The 20771-nt window shown below is 32.2% G+C and overlaps 1 protein-coding gene and 1 pseudogene across 1 annotated transcript; one reads left to right on the top strand and one right to left on the bottom strand.

The window, feature by feature from the left end:
• Nucleotides 1-2268: 2268 nt before the first annotated feature.
• Nucleotides 2269-3561, bottom strand: LOC149221608 (nematode resistance protein-like HSPRO2 pseudogene; annotated as a pseudogene).
• A 4509-nt stretch (nt 3562-8070) lies between these two features.
• Nucleotides 8071-11913, top strand: LOC149221607 (uncharacterized). Its single transcript, XM_089385153.1, has 4 exons — nt 8071-8604; nt 8830-9065; nt 10619-11183; nt 11499-11913. Exons 1-4 carry the CDS (start codon nt 8495-8497, stop codon nt 11653-11655), a joined length of 1068 nt encoding a protein of 355 aa, XP_089241279.1. The 5' UTR covers nt 8071-8494; the 3' UTR covers nt 11656-11913.
• Nucleotides 11914-20771: the final 8858 nt, after the last annotated feature.

Here is a 20771-nt window from a genome sequence, read left to right as displayed (position 1 = left end):
TCAGTACCGAGCACTATACAGGTTGGGTAGCCCCATATAGGACCGCACGCACTGAGCCTAAGCCGAACCCCCTCTGAATCGGGTCTCTGTGCTGCCTGGGTTGTCTTTTCCGTGGACTGATTGAAGGATTTGAAGCACCCTAAAAGACAACTTCTATGTTTCAAAATGTAACATGACCATGGCGGCTTATTGGATGCCTACCCCCAACAGTCCTAACCTAAACTATAAATTATTTTGTGGCCCATGTGGGGAAATTTAGTTTGTTCAAGTTATGATTGCTTTTACGTGTCTTCCTTCACTTATGGTGTGAAAAATTAAGCTTAAATAATCTAAGTACAAAGGGTTTTTACACTTGATTCCCTTTGTTCAAAGTTTAGAGTAGCTTAGTGTGTGTAGTGAAATGTGTGTGTAAGTGACATAGTGAACATACAAAGTTTGTAGTCATGTGGATATTCGATGATCCTTTTCAAATTCGTCTACTTACACTAAATTATGTTTGTTCCTTACCTGCAAATAAAATAATGTGTGGTTGATGGGCCACTTACTTCCTTCCTATTACACTATGTGAGCCTAAAAAGGGAGATGAAAAACTTAGTGCTTTCAGAAAGATTTCAGATGCAAGCCCAGGATCGTCTAAAAGACGCAAGGGAAGCAGGGGCTACTCCCTTTCTTTAATAACACCAGTTCCTAGTCCCAATGCTAATGAAGTAAAGATGCTTTGGTTAGTAAAAAATATGAGTGAATTATGGGCCACTTACTCCTTTGCTAATTAAACTATTTGACTTCGGTAAAAGAGCAAAACAAATTGAAAAAATGTGTGGATTATGGCCACTTACTTTTCCCGTTATTAAGCTATGTGTGAAATGTAAAAATTTTAAAGTAAATGCTAAGTAATTGCCCTACTAATACTGATTATTAAAACAATCTGAACTATATGGAAAAAAATTGCAGAGGTGAAGGCAATTCACTAAAGGTTGCCAGTCACCCACGAAAGAAAAATTACAATGATTGTTTTTGTTCTTTGTAAACTGTGGGGTTAGGCTCTGCACAAGCGAGCGAACTGTGTGTCAATCTGCAAGAAAATGATAAGTGTTAAGCCAAATTATAGATATTAAGAGTGAGAATGATTATAAGCAATATGCATTATCAATGTTCTAAATTTAAACTTATATGATTAAAGAACAACGTATTTTATAAATGATACTATACTAGAAATAATTTGACTAAAATTTACAATCTCATTAAAACAAATTTGTATTGAAGAACTAAAGGCAAAATTTATACCTTTACCATAAATTCAGTTAAATTAAATGACATCTTAAGCAATAACACAAGGCCATGTGCAAGAAAATTAAAGTAGAGTATGAAGAAGTATCAGAGTACTTTGTAAAATAAATGTAGAGATAAAAAACTATACTAATTATATGTTATTAGTCAATCTGAACTGCATTATCTAATATTTTTTCTCAAAACTTTGGAAATGAGTGGATATTTATGATAGGAATGTAGCTTGAATATGATATAGATTTAATACATTAAATTTTTTATGATACATTCCATTAAATAAATTCAATAATCTAAAATTATAATTATCTCAATTTCACACAGTGAATTAAAAAATCTTAAAAAACAAAAAATCTGATAAAAAAAAAAAAAAAAAAAAGAAGAAAAAATTGCATCAAAAAAATTATGATGCATTCCATTAAATAAACTTAACAAATTAAAATTATAATTATCTCAGTTTCACACACTGAATAAAAAAATCTTAAAAAAATATATAAAAATAACAGCGTTAAACTACATTTCATGTTAAAATTTATAATGAATTATATAAATATCATTAAACTCATCATAAAATTTAGGTAAAGAATTAAAAAATTAAAAAAAGAAACAACTCGTAAAATTTAATAATTTTAATAATTACCTTTTTAATTTTGGACAATCTTTTACACTATTTAACGAAGGAGGAATTGCACACTATGAATCCTTAGTATCCTATCCATGTTGGAGAGGGAAAAAAAAAAAAAAAATCCCAAATTTCTACCACTGTTCTATTGATTGGTCCTACTGATGGGGATGAACAAAAATGAGTCTAATCCTATATCCAATATAATTCTATGTATAGTACTCAAAACTGTCAATGTAAAAAGTGTATGTATGAATTTGGGGTAATACATTGAAAAACTGAAGGCACTATTCTTTCTCTTGTACACTTCACTTGATTTGTCTGTAGATCTTCCAGTGTACCATCCACCATAGTTGTAACTTTTAGTGCCAATAGTAACCCAAAAATGTCTTTGCACCATCCACACTAGGGAAATAAGGTGGTTCAAAATATATATGACGTAGGGCATCACAAGCACCTAGATATGATGGACCCTTCATTTCAGTGCTACCCATGGTTGTTACTACCAGCTGCTGATATGAGAAGAAAAACCTTTTCACCGCGGCTTCTATTGCCTGGAAGGCCAACAGAACATGTATTGTTGCAACATGGTAAGCACCTGAAGTGTTATGTGAGCGCAGTCCATGTGAATGAAACAAATGCATAAGTGCCTCCTGGAGCCTTGGTCCACCCTTTGGATCAGCCTCAACACCGATGACTTTGGGCACCAGATGCCTTAGTTCCTTGCATGCATTTGTAAGGTCTCTAAGGGGGGCAGACCGAAGGCAATATGCGCCTGCAAGCGTACTAGTGTTGCTAATTGCCAACTGGTGTTTAAGGCAAAGGAAATCATCTGGGTCCATCACTAGAAGCAAATTCACAATTTCTGTGAGCATGTTCCACATCCTTTCAACCATCCAACAGTCTGTGGATGCTCCTACGAAATCCCCAGAGTCTATTCTTTCATATACTCTCTGCAACAATTCTTGGCCTACAAATACCCACGCCTCAAAGATCTGGAGGACATTGCAAAGTTTGGCATCTTCTAGATTATGGAACTGTTTATGTTGTTTTAAAGAGTGCAAATATCTTGGCTTGCAGATTCTATCATATTCAAGAAGAGGCTTACCTGACATATTTGGTTCCCCCAGACCTAAAGTGAAGGGAGTCCTCTGCATATGGCCTTCAATGGCAAGCCATATTCTAGAAACCATAGCTTCAGCGCTTTTCCATGTACCCAAACGAGGAAGTAAGCTCTCTTCACTTGTTCTGCTAACCACAGGTAAAGCACCAGGTCTCTGCCATACCTCATGGAAAACTTTCCATGAGAGAACACCACTACTTACTGACAACTGAAGAGTGGGAACCTGCTTGTCATTTTCACAAATCATTGAAATCAACTCAATCTGGGAACTAATTAAGGATTCAAGCCTTCTCTTCCATTCCTCTTTGTCAATGTAACTCCTTGTGTCACAGAGGACAGACGAAACAAACTGAAAAGTAATCTCCAATGACTGTAAGGCAGCCTTTACCAACCCCTCTCTAGACCAACCAGGCCATTCCTTGAATTTCCACATGCCACTGAGCTCGGGGAGATGCACATACTGCTCGTAACCCGCACACTCCATGGGGGAGGGCTCTATGGATTCTTCAACAAAGGCAAAATAGGATGCCATTTTTTTACAGGACATATTTTTTCCCTGCAAACATAACGAGGAGAGTAAAGACACTAATGCTCTCCATATACCATAATCTAAAAAGAACAACATAATAATAGAATAAACACTAAAATACATTTTAAACACTAAAATTTTGAAAACTGGAATAAAATAAAATGTTCTTAAATCCTTGATATATTTAAAAAGCCATAATATATCAAAAAGCTATATATAATACGTCACTGGACAAAAAACATATCTATTTGTTGCAACTCAACTTTTTATGTAGATGATAAAAACTCAACACATAAATAATGAAAAGAGTTAAATAATGTCAACACATAAATATATATTTTTCCAGTTAACAAAGTGAATAGATATAAGCTAAATATACGGTGGTTGGTCTGTTGGCACTTAAATTCTGAGCACATTACTGTTGCACGTTCGGCAAGGACAAACTCTGTAAGTGCTTTCATCAACTGATTTTAGTCTGAATATCTAAAGTGTTAATATTTAATGTAAATATTTAAACTCATTAAAAGCATCTCGACGGAAAGGTTTCCGGTTTCAATCCTGGACATAGAAACAACGATATTTTCTCTGGGTTTGAGCTGAGAGTTGAATAAATTATGATGTAACATCGGCTGCAATGCCTCTGCGAAGAAAGAACAACACTCATTCTCAGTATGCTCATAAAGCATAAAATACCCATTGTTTAATAAAAAGGCATTCCCCCAATATCGAAAATATGTTCCATTAATTGTATCCTTTCTCACTTTGTCTTCGTGACATCTAATGAAGCAAATAATGATACCCTTTATGAAAAAGTTATCAATGTGAGAGAGGATTAGTTTCACCGGGAGAGGATAAAGTTGTCAAAAATTGATTTATTAGTTAGTTTACTGATTTAATAAATAGTATATTAATAGATTCAGTAATTCAAATATATTTTAGGTTACATATTTATTAATTAGTTTAGTAAAATATTATGTTAATTCAGCTATATTTCATATGTTTTCAAAATATTCTTAAATCACTTTATGGAATCCGCTATATTTCAGCTATATTTAAGAATATTTCAGCTATATTTCAGCTATATTTTTTCTTAGTTTTGCACTTATAATTTACCCTACTTAATTATGCACTGTGAACTTATTGTTGACCTTCTAGGTCTTTCCTCAGTTTTCTCGATAGTCTCAGCTACCTTTTTTTCGTAGTTTTGCACTTGTATTTATCCTCCTTTGATTTTGAGCTATGAACTCACAGTTGACCTTCTAGGTTTTTCTTTAATTCACAGATTTTTACCCAAATCCAAACCACTTTTAATCATTTAAACAATTTCTCATTAAACAACGCAATACAAATAAATCAAACTATTTTTAACTTTCACCATTTTTATTTATCTAAAACTAAAATGCATCGAATTTTTTTTTTTTTTTTTTTTTCTGAATGAATTTGTACCTTTTCTTAGTTTACACTAACCCGTAAACTAACCTCGACTTAGTTGTGGTGCGCATATCCTCAAAGAACTTGAAAATTTTAATGCTATCGAATCGCACTGATGTATTCTTTTAATGCAACGAGGTCCTTATTGTATAGTCTATTTGGGTCTAGACTTATTTATGAGTCTATCGAGTTATTAATAAGTAAAGGTAGTCCGTGTTTACTGCTGGATAATATATTTGTTTTAATCTAACTGTGGTTAGATATTGCTCCTATTATTTATGGCCTATTAGATTTGGGAATATTGGTGGCAGTTTATTTGGTATAAGTTTCTTAAAATTTAATTAATTAATTTTATATAATATAATTAAAATTTCATCATTTTTTTTTTACAAGATTCCGATCAAAAACACCAAAAACTTATAATGAATGGACAAATCCGTCTCGTATTTGCAGAAGCATGTTTAATTTTAATTTATTTATTTTAAACTGAAGATGATCAAATTTCTCAGTGCTATGTATTTTTATTGAAAATTCATGAAAGATGCTAAACTTGCTCTGTTTTTGTGTATATTTGAATTCTTTCTGCACGCATCTGTTATCTCTTGATTTGTGATGTTCTTTTATAAACCAGCTAGGTCCATGAAATAGTTGTCATTAGGCACACTTAATCTCATTTTAGAGTAAGACTAGTAAACTAGGGCGTTCATAAAGGTTTGTTTTTGTATCCAGCTGTCAGCACTAGGGTATGGATCAACAAAATCCAGGAGAAAAGAAGAAGGCTTGCTAATTCATGAAGTATTTTTTTTGTTTTTGGGATTGGTGAAGGAAAAATTGGTAAATTACAGCATTCATAAATTTTTATCCATCCAATTGGCAGCACTAGTGTATGGATCAACAAAATCCAGGAGTTAAACTCGAAGGCTTGCTAATTTATTCAAGAATGATTTTTCACTATTTTGAGACTGGTGATGATTGTGGGTTGTTGGAGCCTATAATTTAAAAGGGTAACATTCAGTTGCTGGTTCTACATTGCAAATGCTCATGTAAGAGACGACTGATGTTTATTGAAGGAATCCAATATCGGTCTACCTTTTCACGGAAATTTAATGGAATGTTTACCATCCTATGCTCTGTTTACTGTCTAGCTTTTGCATGCACGTAGGTAGCTTCAAGCAGTGCCTTCTGGTCAGCAGAAAGGTTTGAGCAATCAAGTTTCATGGCTTCCCAAGGGTTTGAATTCATGACTCAACGATATAGAAGACTGTTGGATTACATTGGGAGTAAAGATCAGTGGATCAACAGAGATAGTTACTTGAGATGGTTCTTCATTATATACCAACCTATTATAAGTATATGTGATACTGTTTAGCTAGGATGGAAGTTGGCGCAGATTGAAGGGTTGCAGTGCTAATTAAGCATTTCCCGCCTCTGCGCTTCACATTAACGACACCACCTTTCCAACATCTTCTCTTGTTTGCTGCTTGAATGTCGTTGGTGAATGACTCGGTTGTCTCTACTCTTGCGTGGGAAGACAATATTGGTCAAACCTAAGTCACTCAGAATGGGTAACCAAGAAGACAAGAGAATCAACAAGTAATACACAATGGTAGATAAACCTAAATTGGTGAGAATGGGCAACCAAGAAGACAAGAGAATCAACCAGATACAATGTTGGTTAAATCTAAGTCAGTGAGAATGGGCAACCAAGAAGATGAGAATCAACAAGATAAATGGTGTTGGAGAATGTAATTTTTTTTTGGAAAAAAGAGATCAATTGCCCTTAAGAAAAGGCTGGCACATGAAAGTTCGCAGTCTTTCAAAATAACTTTACAATTAAGTTATGTCAAATAGTAGTTATGTTATTGAAAATTATATAGAGATCACAGAAGATATTTTCCATATTGAAAGTTTAAAGCAAATCCAACTGGTTTTTGTCAAAAGATATAACATGACTTATAGATGGATCAAGCACGGCAGACAAAGACCTATATGAATCAGACCGAGGACGAACTTGATCCAAATTGCATTTGTAAGTTTCAATGGTGACCGACGGAAAACAAATTTACACATCTTGCCACCTGTCCTGTAAGTTGGGTGTATGTTGCAGTCTCAAACCATGTTATGTCTTGAAAATTTTACAGAGAACGCATAAGATATTATTCATATCCTAAATCAAACTTGTTTACCTGGCTTTCAGATAGATTTAAAAAGATATTACTTGACTTCTAGATAAGATCATTAACTTCCTTTTTAATGAAATTTGGAGGGAAATAGATGTTAAAATTCACCAAGAATTCGCAGGCTTCAGGGGCACTAACCTTGCCAACCACAAATCTCGATAACCAATGGCTAGCTCCTCCAGGTATTGAATGTCTCCTCTGTTCTGTTCGCCGAATGGTTTTGCTGATAATGCTCTGTTCGCCGCGGAGTAGGAATGGTTTTGCAGATGAGCTGGCCGGGACTTTGAAGGCCGGAGGAGGTTGGTCCCGTTCGTGCGTGAGGTAAATGAGCTCTCCCGTCGGGCATTAAAATGATTTGAGTGGAGGCCACGCGCTCCCGTCCGGCATCAATACGTCATCAATACGATCTGAGGGGAGGCTGCGGGTGGCTGCGGGCAGGGTCGCTGGGGGTTTCGATGGGCAGCCGGAGAGGGATGCCGGAGACAGATGATGTATGATCGGATGATGTATGGTCGATGGTGGTCGCCGTCTCTGTGAGGCTGTCAGAGGGTACCTCCATAGCATTAACTTTGCTATGGAGGTGGAAATAGGAATTGCCTTAACGTGATGGATATTCATCATGGCATAACTTAACCTCATGAATGAGCCCAAATAAAAAAAAAATAATAAATAAATAAATAAATATCTTAACCTCATGAACTAGCCAAAATCGAAAGAATGAAAAATAGAGAAATAAAAAAAATAAATCTTAACCGGATGGATACTAATCGTCAAATCCCAATAACTTATACAGCAACAAAATTTCAAACAAATATACGGATTCATGGGGCCTGGGGAACTGGGCAGGCATGGGTCGATACAAGACAGCGACTGTTACCAACGTGGCAGTGACAAAGCAGGACAACCAACCTGGATCGCTGCCGAATTTTTCTGGTGGCCGTGAATGCGGCCGTTTTTTCGCCTCCCTATCCTACGCCATGTTGTTGCCCGGGAACGCTGTGAAAATAATGAATACACTGATGGCCCAGCGCAGTAATTAAAGAAATCATGGAACCCTTAACCGCGGAGCGAAAGAGGGATGCTGCCTGCCGCCCTCCAGAATCAGCGGCCATCCCTAACCATGAATTCTTCATAGATGCCATCATCCCATTTTAAATTCTCGAGCATGGTGACCAAATCAAATGTAAAATAATACAGCAATTTAATGAGAATTTTGCTTTGTTCCCACATTTGTCTTTATTTCTCCCTATATATATGCTCATTACCCACAGAAGAAGCACAAGTTCTTAGATTGTTTCACTAGAGGTTTTGAGTGGTTTGGAACAATGGGCACTGTACTGAAAATGCAATTTGTAGTTCTGTTCTGCCTTGTCCTGCTAAACATCAACACCTGCAATGGAGTGACACCATCCTTGGAGCCACCCCGGGGAAATAGGTAGGTAGTTAAACTGTTATGTTCCTGGTGCTTTCAATCCTATTGGCAACTGTATACTGTGCACATTCTGGACGAGAGCTTAATGCTGTTTATGGTGATTCTGATTTGTGTTTTCAAGATTTGATCTAGTTAGACTTTCGTGTCTGTAATTTATGTTATTTAGTCGCCCTGGTGAATATGACTGATGGGTATGTTGCCTGTTTCTTCATTGAATTGAATTCCCAGCCTGAAGTTGAAAAGCAGGACATACGAAGGGAAATATGTGTATCAGTGCAAGAACGGAACATGGGTTCCAGTCTCGGCCAGTGCCATGCTGGTTAACATCTCGGATTCCAAGATTTCTCTAGGAAATTATTCTTTCCAGTATTCTGCAGCCGAGCCGAAGTTGGTTGGGACGTGGTATCTCCGTAACGATGATGCTGATGCTGCGGAGTCAGGATCAGTCACAAGCATTGTGGCAGGTATTTCTTAAGAACTATGCATAGATTCTGCAGCTATGGAAATTATATTCAGGCTGGCTTTCTAGAAATTGCTTGCCTGCCTTTTGTATGTCTAAAATCTTGAGGTATGATAAGGAAAGTCCATGTTGAGGTCTGGGCTGATCATGTTAGTAGCACAAAAGTGGTTTATAAATCCTGAAACAAGTTCAGCTTTACATTTATTTATACTTGAGGGGTTTCTTTTCCAAGGAAATGCACATCTTGAAATCCATGGGTGTTTCTCTTCATTCTGACTATGGTATGCAGGGGAAACCATGGCTTCTTATCCTCATTTCAATAGTGAAACCAGGGTAAACTGGTTGGTTGCAGTATTGCCAGCCTAAGCCGGTAGGCCTGCAAGATTCAAAGAGGCAAAAATTCAGAGAGGCTCACAAAGCGGTCAGCCTGGGGACTTGACCTAGTGAGCTCCACTTGTAATTCTCAACACTCAACCAGTTAAACTAACCCATCTGACTATTAGCTCTTAAAATGTACTGTGAATTGGCTGCTTTAGTTTCTAGCAGATAGAGAGTATCCAAAAAAGCATTGCTATTCCATATTTTGTTATTGAAGCAGACCTTCAATATCTCATTCTCTTCCCTCATATAATGGGCCTTTCTCGGCATAGGTATCAGATCTTAGGGGTACTGGACCTCGTCGTGGGATATAACACAAATCAATCTATAATAAAAATGCCAATGCCACCTCTCCAGAGATCGAATTCGCATTATCCTTCGGTGTCTGGCTTTCTCCCTGATAGATTGGACCTATGCCAGGTTTGAGGGGTAACAGACCTCTTGGGAGTTAACATGCATCAAACTACTAAAAAGCCCTTATATTTGCAGAGATCAGAGTCTTAGTTTTCTTCAATCTCTTCCTTTCTCCCCTCATATGTTGAACCTTCTTTGGCCTAGGTGTCAGTTGACTCAGTTCTGAGGGGTAGCTATTCCACTAAAGTCACTTGAGACTTGTATAGGGTCTTAATCTCTCTGAAATTTATGCGATGTAATGAGGACAATTTGAAAATTCCCGCCTCTTAGTGCATCCAGCATGCAGCAGTCTCCATTTGGTTTCAAGCTAATTTTTTAAGTGAACTCTTGCAGCAATGCTCATTTCTTCAATCCAGACCTTTTCCCTTGCATCATTGTTTTACCATTTATCATTTTTGCTCTTTTCTGAAAATGGTTTTTGTTTTTAGCAGATGTGTGACTTGCTCCTGCTGCATCAATTGTTTGTGTACACATTTACTATATCACAAAACACTTGCTCTGTTTGTAATTGGAATTTGTTCTTCAAAACACAATTTGCTGACTAGAGCTACATGTTCAAACAATTCATCGCTCTGTTTTTTAATTGGGACTGGTTCTTTAAAACACAAATTGCTGACTAGAGCCACATATTCAGTTGTCTAAGATCAGAAACCATATCGTGGTTCCAGATTGCTCGTTTGATGTTAGGGTATGAAATATTTAAATTCCTGGAACAATATTTTCCTTTCATGGATACTAAATGCTCATCATTCTGTTTGACTTCAGGAAACGAGATAGCATCAATGTCAGGTTCAGATTCTGGAAGCATCAAGCAAGTTATTGCAGAGGCCAGCTTCCATAAAAGCTTTGGGACTGCATATCGGGTGTCCTATATTCAGCGTCTGAACACCAAGGGTGGCCTCCCTCCACTAAACAAAAGCAAGTACTGCTCAGAAAATTCACCAGTCATAGTTCCCTTTGAAGCAGAATTCTGGTTTTACACGCAGGACACAATACCTCCATTGGCACCTGCTACCATTGCAGTGCCAGCCTCCGATCGTGCAGTGGTGGAGGGCTTCTTTTGCCAAGGCATTATAGACTACTCTTATGATGGTTCTCAGTGGCAGAGGAAGAATATGCATGGCAAACTATACCTTGTGCCTGGAGGAGATGAGGTTGGATCCTTCCACATGTCAGACAAACCAGATGGCCATGGTGGCAGATTCTCCTTGGAGACTTATAATCCCAATGGTTGGCAAGTAGTTGGGAAGATTATTAGTCACCCTGTTAAAGTCGAAGATGATTCTATTCCATGGTCCCTCTTCAAAATCACCAGCAGCAGTGGAAATGTGTATGCTTTTCTGTTGTTATACTTGACTCCAATGGCTTTTTTTGGTTCTTTCACCCAAACTTATCCCTCTGAAACTCATGCCATTCCAGTGGTACAAAGCCACACCAAACATAAAATGCTTGATACTGTGGAGCTCACCAGTGAACCAATATTTTCAAACATTTCAAATAATGTTTCCATGATTTTTTTCTATTATTGCAGCTGATTTCCATGGAATTTAACTTTATATTTTAATCCTTTGTTTGTTTTGGTTAGCAGAATTGATTTTCAGCTAAGATTTTCATGGTTTTTTATTCAAACTTTGTGAAAATGCAGGTCACTAGTGGGACCATTCAGCTATTATACAATGGTGGGAACAAGAGGAGGAGTTCCTCCTGTGTCTTCAAACGTTACAAAGAAACGGGCTTCATGGGCAGGGGTATTCAGTTGTCAGTTCTGGACGTACAAGCCTTGTTCGCCTCCATTTTGCTGAATATGAAATTCTAATTCTTATGCCTTTTTGGTCAAGTTGGTTGTTCGTTGAAACTTTGCAAATCACAGAAATTGCAAAAATATAAACTGATAACATGGGCAGAGGCAGGCTTGAACGGCATACTTCTGAGAAAAAGTGGTTGCCATAGTTTTTGACAAACTTATTTTATATTTTATGGTGATTTTTTTTTATAATAATTGTATTTTGTAAATAGGTTTGTTGAGTTATGGATGAATATTTTCATGAGTTGATATTGTTCATGTGAAAAATAGTTAATATTTTAATAAATTAAATAAATGTATTTTTACACATTTTCGTATATTTTGCTAACACTGTATGACTGAAATTATTGAAATCAAATTGGGTAAGGAAATCTATGTTATCAAAATTGAAATCTTAATTTTTTTCACTAGTTAAACGAGTGTTTTTTTTTATCACTAATTCTCTCTTTCTTAAAAGTTTATCACGTGTTTGAAACAAAAAAGAAGCCGCCTTTTCTTGTCACGGAGGATCACTTTATGAGTGGGTACGGTTTATAGTGTTTGTCAATGGTTGCGATTTATTAATTGTCCACTACATGCCAAACTACACTGTGGCAGATTGACATTTTCACATTAATGTTTTCCCTATAACTTATAAATGTCAAATCATATTATTAAAGTTATAAATGTCAAATCATATTATTAAAGTTATAAATGCGAAATTCCCTATCGCTCATAATGTCAAATCAAATTATTAGTTATAAATGCCAAATTATATTAATAAATGTCAAATCATATTATTAAAGCTATAAATGCCAAATTCCCTATCGCTCATAATGTGAAATCAAATTATTAGTTATAAATGCCAAATTATATTAATAATTCAATAACTGAAGTTATGAATGTCCGATTGTGCCATTATAATTCACAAGGGATATATCCATGCCAAATTATATTAATAATTTAATAATTATTATTTTTAATTATAATTTATAATTGTTGTAGATGATGATGATAGTGGTTAATGTCTACTGAGATCAAATTGGTTTATCGGAGTTATAATTTTATTAGTTTTTAATTGTTTGGCTTCTTGTCTTTCTTGGCGAGATTGATGTTGTAGTTTTTTTTAGTTCCTCCTCTACGGTCTTCCAACTTCTTGTATTTTGCATCTCCTTCATCTCTTCTTGTTCTAATTTGAAATATAAAGATATAAATGTTTAATTATATTATTATAATTTATAGTTTTAGGATATCTAGTTTATAGTTTTATTAGTTTAAGATGATATTCATTGTATTTGGATAATTTGAAATACAAAAATATAAATATTTAATTATATTATTATAATTTTCAATTTTTAAATTGTAAGAGATTTTGTTTTTTGTTTTATTATTTTAGAATGAAATTTATAGTATTTAGATAACATAAAGATGATACTTGTAACAAATGAGTGGTTGTAATTTGGACAATTATATATATATATATATAAATATATATTTTTGGTAATGTATTTTATATTGGTGTTGAAGATTTAGTTTTATTTTTGATAAATATTATGTTTTAATAATTGTTTATATATAATTTTCTTTGATTTATATGTAAAGTTTTATGTTTTTTTAAAGTGACAAAAGATTATATAAATTGATGGGTATTTTAATATCATTTTGTTAATGAAAATATAGTTCTATTTGTGCTATGAGGTCAATTTTACAATAATTTGAATCTTCATGTTTTCCCAAGTTTCAATGTCAAACCTCATGGAGAGCGGATTGAGGATGGAAGCATCTTTTGGACTATCTCAATGGGTGTCAACTTTACACAATCGTTGGTGATAGCATCCCATTGGTCGACATATAGATCTTCCATCCAACATGCTATGGCCTAGGCTCAAGCTAGTTGTGCAAAAAAAATTAAAAAAAAAAATATTTTTGAGATTATCAAGATTTTAAACTCATTTATTTCATTTCATTTTTTGAGTGTATTAATTATATCTAAAAAATATCATATACACACTTTTGACAAATGACTTAATACAATTACACAATAATTCTTAAATGTTGTTTCAATAACTACTAACATACATTTTGAATGATACCTATTTTTATTAAGAAATAATTATTGTTAAAATAGTGTTCTATACAAGTAAGGTCACATATGTAATAATTTCATATAAATTATAACTATCTCTTAAACAAATAGAATCATATGTAATTCCCATTAATCAAGAAGAAATGTAACTAAAACAAAAAGGTTTTTATATATTGTGTAAATTTTCAACTATTATATATATATATATATATATATATATATATATATATATATATTAATTTTACTTTTAACTACATTTTCATTAAATTGTTTTGTTACTTCTAATCTCTCCGTACACTTCCCATCAATAAAGCAAAACAAATTTCTTTTAGGCATATTGTGGAAAGAGGAATTGAAATGTAATGTAGAAACAAGCTTTCTTCAATAATGTTGGGAATCTTTTTTCTAGGGATAAAAAATATAATGAAAAGTGACTTTTAAAAGTGTGAAATGACCATTTCCAAGGAAATTTTATTGGAGAACATTAATATTATCTTCAGATTAATATTTAAATACATTAATTATTAAAATAATTGTCAAGTGATTGTGAACTTAAAAATAAAAATAAAAATCAACAATAAAAATAGAAAGATTAATAAATTCAAAATTCAAAATTGGAAATAAAAGAAACTAAGGAGGCATGTATGCTTTAAACTAAACTAACTATTCTATACATACAATACAAAATTTATATCTAGGGATATATATTCTATTGCGAACTAAAATAAATAAAGAATTTATAAAGTTAAGAATTGAAAAGAGGTATGTTATAAAGGCCATGACAATTGTAAGTTCAATTAAGAGCCTAACTAAAATCACAAAATGTTTGAGTAACAACATTTGAGTATGCTCGTATAGAAATATGGCAATGAGGGATAAAGGGATTAAAAGTGAGGTTGGATTGAAATGTGATGATGTATCCACACTTAGCTTTGATTAGGTATTGCATATTAGAAATTTGAGAGGTATTGTTTAGACTTAATACAAGGTGATTCAAAGCTTGGGTATATTATCAATTTATTTCAAATAAAAATAACTTAAAAAAATAAGAAAGAGTTATCTCGACAAATACAAATATAAGGCTCTTTGTTTCATAATCTCAATCAACCACTTTTTTGAAATCAAAGTATCCAGGAAATAAACGAGTACAACCCACATGAATCAAATTTCCTCCGAAGAAACAAATTTCTTTTAAAATAGAACCCTAAAGTTCAAATATCAAAGGAATGAAGGATTGTAATTTACAATTAAAAAAAGTATAGTTTCTAAAAGAAGTAGCAAATGGAACAATATCTTTAAAAGTAAAATTTTGATAGATAAATTCTTATTATGGAGTTAAAATTTTAATAATCTTGTGAAATAATGCATGAGATTAATATCAATCATTAATAAATATTTGGATCCTAAATTTAATGGAGTAAAGAATACTTCAATATAATTAAATTAAGCAATGTTATTGGCTTGGATCCCCCATTGAAAATGCATGTAATGCCCCTAAATCTATATTCTATATTATGGGGAAAAGAAGCATGTCATAAAATAATATTTGGGGATGATGTGGATATTCAAATTTAAGAAAAAGGGACATGACATATCCAAATAACATGTCATAAAATAATATTTGGGGATATTCAAATTTAAGAAAAAGAAACATGACAAATCCAAATAGCGTGTAATAAAATAATATTTGGGGATGATGGTGAGGATATTCAAATTTAAGAAAAAGAAGCATGACATATCCAAATTTAAGCTGAGAAAAAAGGTTATTTTTCAAAAAGAACTAACCATCAAAAATTATAAAAGGTTGACACCTACTTGCTAAAATGCCTACTTACTATGCTTCCTATTTGAAACAAATACCTAAAAATCCACTATTTGGAGGTAAATATGAAAATCCTCAACTTGGCTAAATCTAGTTGTATTTTTATAGTCACTACCCAAATAAAAACTTTTTAAAATATTTGTGGAAATGAAATATTTATTTGACTTAATAAAATGTAACAAATGGTTTGAGAAAAAAGATCATTCAAATCATCTTTTTCTACACTAAAAACTACTAAATATATATGAAATTGTAAAATTTACTTAATGAAAATTCAATAACCCTCTACTTAAGGGTGGAAAAAAGAACATTCAAATCATTTACTCTTATAATAGAAGCTACCAAACACATGAAATTGTAAGATTTTTTAATAAAAAATCAATAATCCTCTATTTTATAGTGGAAGAATTTTTCAATGAAATTAGATTAAATTTATTGAAACATATATGAAGTTTATTTTCAATATAAAATTATATAAAAAATATTTAAATATAAAATTATATTAAAAATATTTAAATAATTTTGATGAATTTTATATAGGTTAGACAAGTTTTAACAATCACAAAAATAATACTATAACAATTACTTTTAAGTTATTTGATCTAACAACAAGCATCATGTTTAAATAAAAATTTTAATGTGAAATCAATAAATCTATAAAATATGAAGTTAAAAATATGTTTTATAAATTCTTTTAAATTACGTATATTTTATTTTATTGTAAAAATTAAAATACTTTTAAGAATTAGTCACTATACCATCAAGATAATTTTAAGAATTATTAATGAAAGCATGTTTCCCTATATATAACAACCATTGACTATTTAGTGAATAAGGTTATATGTAATAAAATAAAGAAAATTATAAAATTTAGTGTCCATTGTGATAATTTATTACTGGAAGTGTTTTTTTAGGTATACTAATATTTAGACATTAGATAGTTCCTATTTAGATTTTAAGGATGGGAATTTATCTAAAAGTTCAGAAATTTTGGTGAATCATATAGTTCTTAATATGCAAATTGTAAAATGTTACATGATATTTTTGTAAAATTATTCAAATTTCTAATGATTTTATACCGTCTCTAAAATTGTAAAATAATTTTATACTATAAAATTTAGGCAGAACATTTAAAAAAAATGGAAATTGACTAATATTTTTTTGGAAAAAACATGGAAAATTAGCCCACCTACAAATATTAGCCCTTAAAATTTTCCCTAATACCAATAGTTCAAAAACATTATAAACATTTATATCTTCTCTAGTCTTTATAAACTATGCAATATAACTCTTATACATTTTAGCTTTTTTCATTGAAATCCAAGGATAATTTTTTTTTAACAAAATTAAAGTTTTTTGTTTTCTAAAATGTATTTTTTAATGCATAAATAGATTCAACAATTTGGAAAAAACACAAACCTTAAATACTTAAATTATACATCTTTTACATTTAGATCTTGTGATTTTAACAAATTTTTACTAGATTTTAAACCAAATTAACTGAAAAATATACTAAAAAACCAAAACATAAAAAAATTATTATATATTCATAAATTAATCTCTCAAATATTTTGGAGGTACATTTTCCCAAAAATATTAACATATTTAATTGAAAATTCCTCTATGACATTATGGAAAATAAATGATTTCTCATCGGGCGGAGAGAATTCTCAACCAACCAATTTCCATTTAGTGTCTTTTCATTTTAACCAATAGAGTAAGTCTAAGGCTTTGTTTATAAACGAAGGAATTGTTTGTATATTTTAAAACACAAATAATTGATACCTTCCTCTTGTATAAGGAATGGATAAATTAGTTTTTAAAACAAAATTATTAATTAAATCAATTTATTAACAATATCAAAATTATTATATAATTAATTAAATAACACAATATCTAAGTGAAAAGTTTTTAATTATTTAAAGATCAAGGATGTCCAAAGTCACAAGTTGCATGCCACCATGTTACATATCATTTAACAACGCAACTTTTTTTTAAAATGAATACCATATATCAAGCAACTTACTTTTTGGCCCAGTTTGACCATTTAAGGTTTTTTTTTTTTTAATATTTGGCTTATTAAATTATTACATTAGATGCACTCAAAGATATTATGTTTAATTAGAGGGATATGTTTGAATTTTTTGACCCAGAGATATAGGTATGAAATTTTAGAATTGAAATTTTGGAATTATGGTATATAGGTGGAAAAATAAAGAGTGAGCTTTCTCTATTAAAATGTGATAAATTTTCATAAAAATAGTTTTTATACTTAATTTTTTTTTAGGATTTATACTTTATAAAAATGGAAGAAGTTTTGATGATTTTTATTAGTTATTAAAATGTCAATTATAAATTATTTGGTTATATTTTGTATAACAATATTAAATTTATAAGTATTTTAATGTTAATTAGACACTTAATCTTTTTTTGTTGGATCAATGGTTCAATTTTTTTTAGAGATCTGCTATCTCTCACTCTTCATGAAATTCTTCTTTGTTTAATGGCACCAACAACTGTGCTCCAAAACTAATTTATGTTAATATTGTTCTTACTTTATTTTTTGCGCATAATTCGAAATTGGGGATCTAGAGGGGTTTATTGTAGTTCACAATCTGGGGATCCGAACATGACTAATGATTCTTTACAACAATCGATCTGGAGATCAGAAGATTTGATCAATCTAGATGATCCTTATACGTGCGATCGAATACTGACACAAATAATTCTTCCAATCTGGATATCTGCCTCAATCCATATTTCTCTTTGTATTTGGCTATCACTTCGATCTAGATACCCAAGATCCAACTTAACTTGTAGTTGGACTATTATCTGACCTTGATTGTTGGAATTCTAGATTAACATTTATGAGATAGACAAATTATCATTTTCATCAACTGAAGGTAAAGCTTTGGAATATCGAATTTTCACTAGAATGCTATAGAAAGAATTTGATTGCAAAACCATGCATGGGTGGAACCCAGACCTGACAGATGCTTTTTAACAAAAGACTCATCACTTCAATCTTCGCTAACTGAAGAAGTATCACTATAACTCATAAAACCACTATATGTGTATCATAGGCTTTTTCTCGATATAAAGAACTCATGTTTTTCAAATACTTTTCACATAAACTCTAAACCATAACCTTGCACGGAACTACAAGTGGTTACTCTATCTAAATAAATACAAGTACAATTGCATGTCACTTAACCAAAAATACAATCACACACAAAGAATTCATTAACCATTGAGACAGAAGTGGATAGTTACAAATTAACACTGTATGGTGCTACCCCCACTTTTTGTCTCTTCTGACCTCTTCTCACACTCTTACCTCTTACTATTTCTTCACACACACTATCTCTCTCCCCCTGATCTACCATTTACATAATTTGTTTATATACAAAATGATGATTTGTGGATGTACATTAAAGATGGATCAAATCATTCCTACATAAAAAATCCAATCTAGGTCTAAATTCTCTAACTCGTTCAGTAAATCACTTCAAATAGATTTACTTCAAATAGTGCATTACATGTCATTGAGGAAATAATCCCTCATTTCTCTAATCAATCCTTATTACATTTAGAAAATCAAGTTCCATCTCCATAACTTAAATGAAATTAAATTAAGAAAACCCATTCTCTTTAGTAATTTTGATAAAATGTTATAAATCTGGTTAAGAAATGATCCTCCATCAGATTTTATATAGTTTATTTTTTTAAATAACATTTTTTAAAGTAAAACACTTATATCCTATAATTTTTTATTTTTTATTTTTAAAATTAAAAAAAACCAAAAAATAAACCTTATTCTTTAAAACAGAACACGCATGAAAATAAATAAACCCTGCAGTCCTCAAGACACTAAACTAATCAACAATCAAACTTGAAGTTACCAAAACAATATACTAATTATAAGTTCAACCTATCAATTGTGAAAATTAAATTTGAGTAAAAAAATAACCACCCTTCTTTAAAGAACATGAAATAAACTCAATTAACATAAATTATCACCAAAGACCAAAGTGTATACATGTGTATGCACAAATGCTCTCTTTCTTAAAAGTTTATCACGTGTTTGAAACAAAGAATCCGCCTTTATTAGTGGATTTGTATGTATTCGTTATGAGTGGGTTGGTATGTGTCGGATACTGTCCAAGTGTTTGTCCATGGTTGATATTTATTAATGGCCCACTACAAGGCAAACTATTTCTATTTTGGGGCAGATGACATTTTCACATTAATGCTTTCCCTATCGTTTATAAATGTCAAAATCATTGTTAAAGTTATAAATGGCAAATTGTTTTAGTGTAATTCACTAAAATTATAAATATCTAATTATGTTATTATAATTCATAATGGTCAAATTATAGGATACTCTCTTTATTATTAATTAATTGATTCTTCTCGCACAAAGTTTTTTGCACAATGAAAGCTCTCTACACACACATTTGTTCTCCACATACTCTCTCTGTGCACAACTATATTTTCATTCAATAACGCCTTTCGGTCAGTCATTGACATTTGAAGTTGTTATTAATTGATGTGGGTCCCAGATGCTGTGGGGAGGAAGCATTGTTACAATTGGGTCAAAGGTGGGTTGTCTTGCTTAGAAGTGACAACACAACGCTTTCAAATATGTGTAGAAAGATGGTGTGTGGAGCAAGGAACATAAACCTCCGCACTCACACACCTTTGCACTTCGACGAGGCATGATTGCTAAAAATACCATCTGCACAAGCTTCAATGATAGTGTTAAGTGAAAAGAAAAATATATTAAACCTTAGTTTGTACAGGAGAATGAATATAAGTTCATTGTGTAGAGCTAAATTCATCCACACCATTGCGTTTTCCCACTAGAATGACGACGGTCCTCACCCCATTGTCAAATGTGTATTGGACACTTGGTATTATGTGTTTGACATGTACGATGTCTAAGTGGCCAATCCAAAGCCTTGCATTTTCTCTTTCCCATAACCCATCTCAGTGTTTGCACTAACTTTCACATTATTATTAGAGACAACTAATCCACGTGTAAACCTGATCGACATATGTAACTTTTGGCATTACTTATTGGAGATATTGTGTCCACATGGATGCCTTGATCTAGAGCTTTCCTTATCAAAAACAATGCATAAGAGTGAGGCACATGGAAGTGTAGAGAAAGTTCATTATGTAGAGGAAGCTTTCAAGCTTTCATTGTGTGGATCTTCGCACTTCG

Source organism: Pinus tabuliformis, chromosome Q (genome assembly GCF_031772625.1).
Source record: "Pinus tabuliformis cultivar Carrire ecotype Pingquan chromosome Q, CPIR1, whole genome shotgun sequence".
In the NCBI taxonomy this organism is placed as follows: Eukaryota; Viridiplantae; Streptophyta; class Pinopsida; order Pinales; family Pinaceae; genus Pinus; species Pinus tabuliformis.
Note: the sequence above shows the minus strand (reverse complement) of the source record. Positions and strands in the feature narration are given on the sequence as shown.

Bases quoted from the DNA above. Each gene is read 5' to 3' on its own strand.
- LOC149221607 (XM_089385153.1), top strand. From the start codon at position 8,495: ATGGGCACTGTACTGAAAATGCAATTTGTAGTTCTGTTCTGCCTTGTC. The intron at 8,605-8,829 runs GTAGGTAGTTAA...TTGAATTCCCAG, and splicing joins GAGCCACCCCGGGGAAATAG to CCTGAAGTTGAAAAGCAGGA. The intron at 9,066-10,618 runs GTATTTCTTAAG...GTTTGACTTCAG, and splicing joins AGTCACAAGCATTGTGGCAG to GAAACGAGATAGCATCAATG.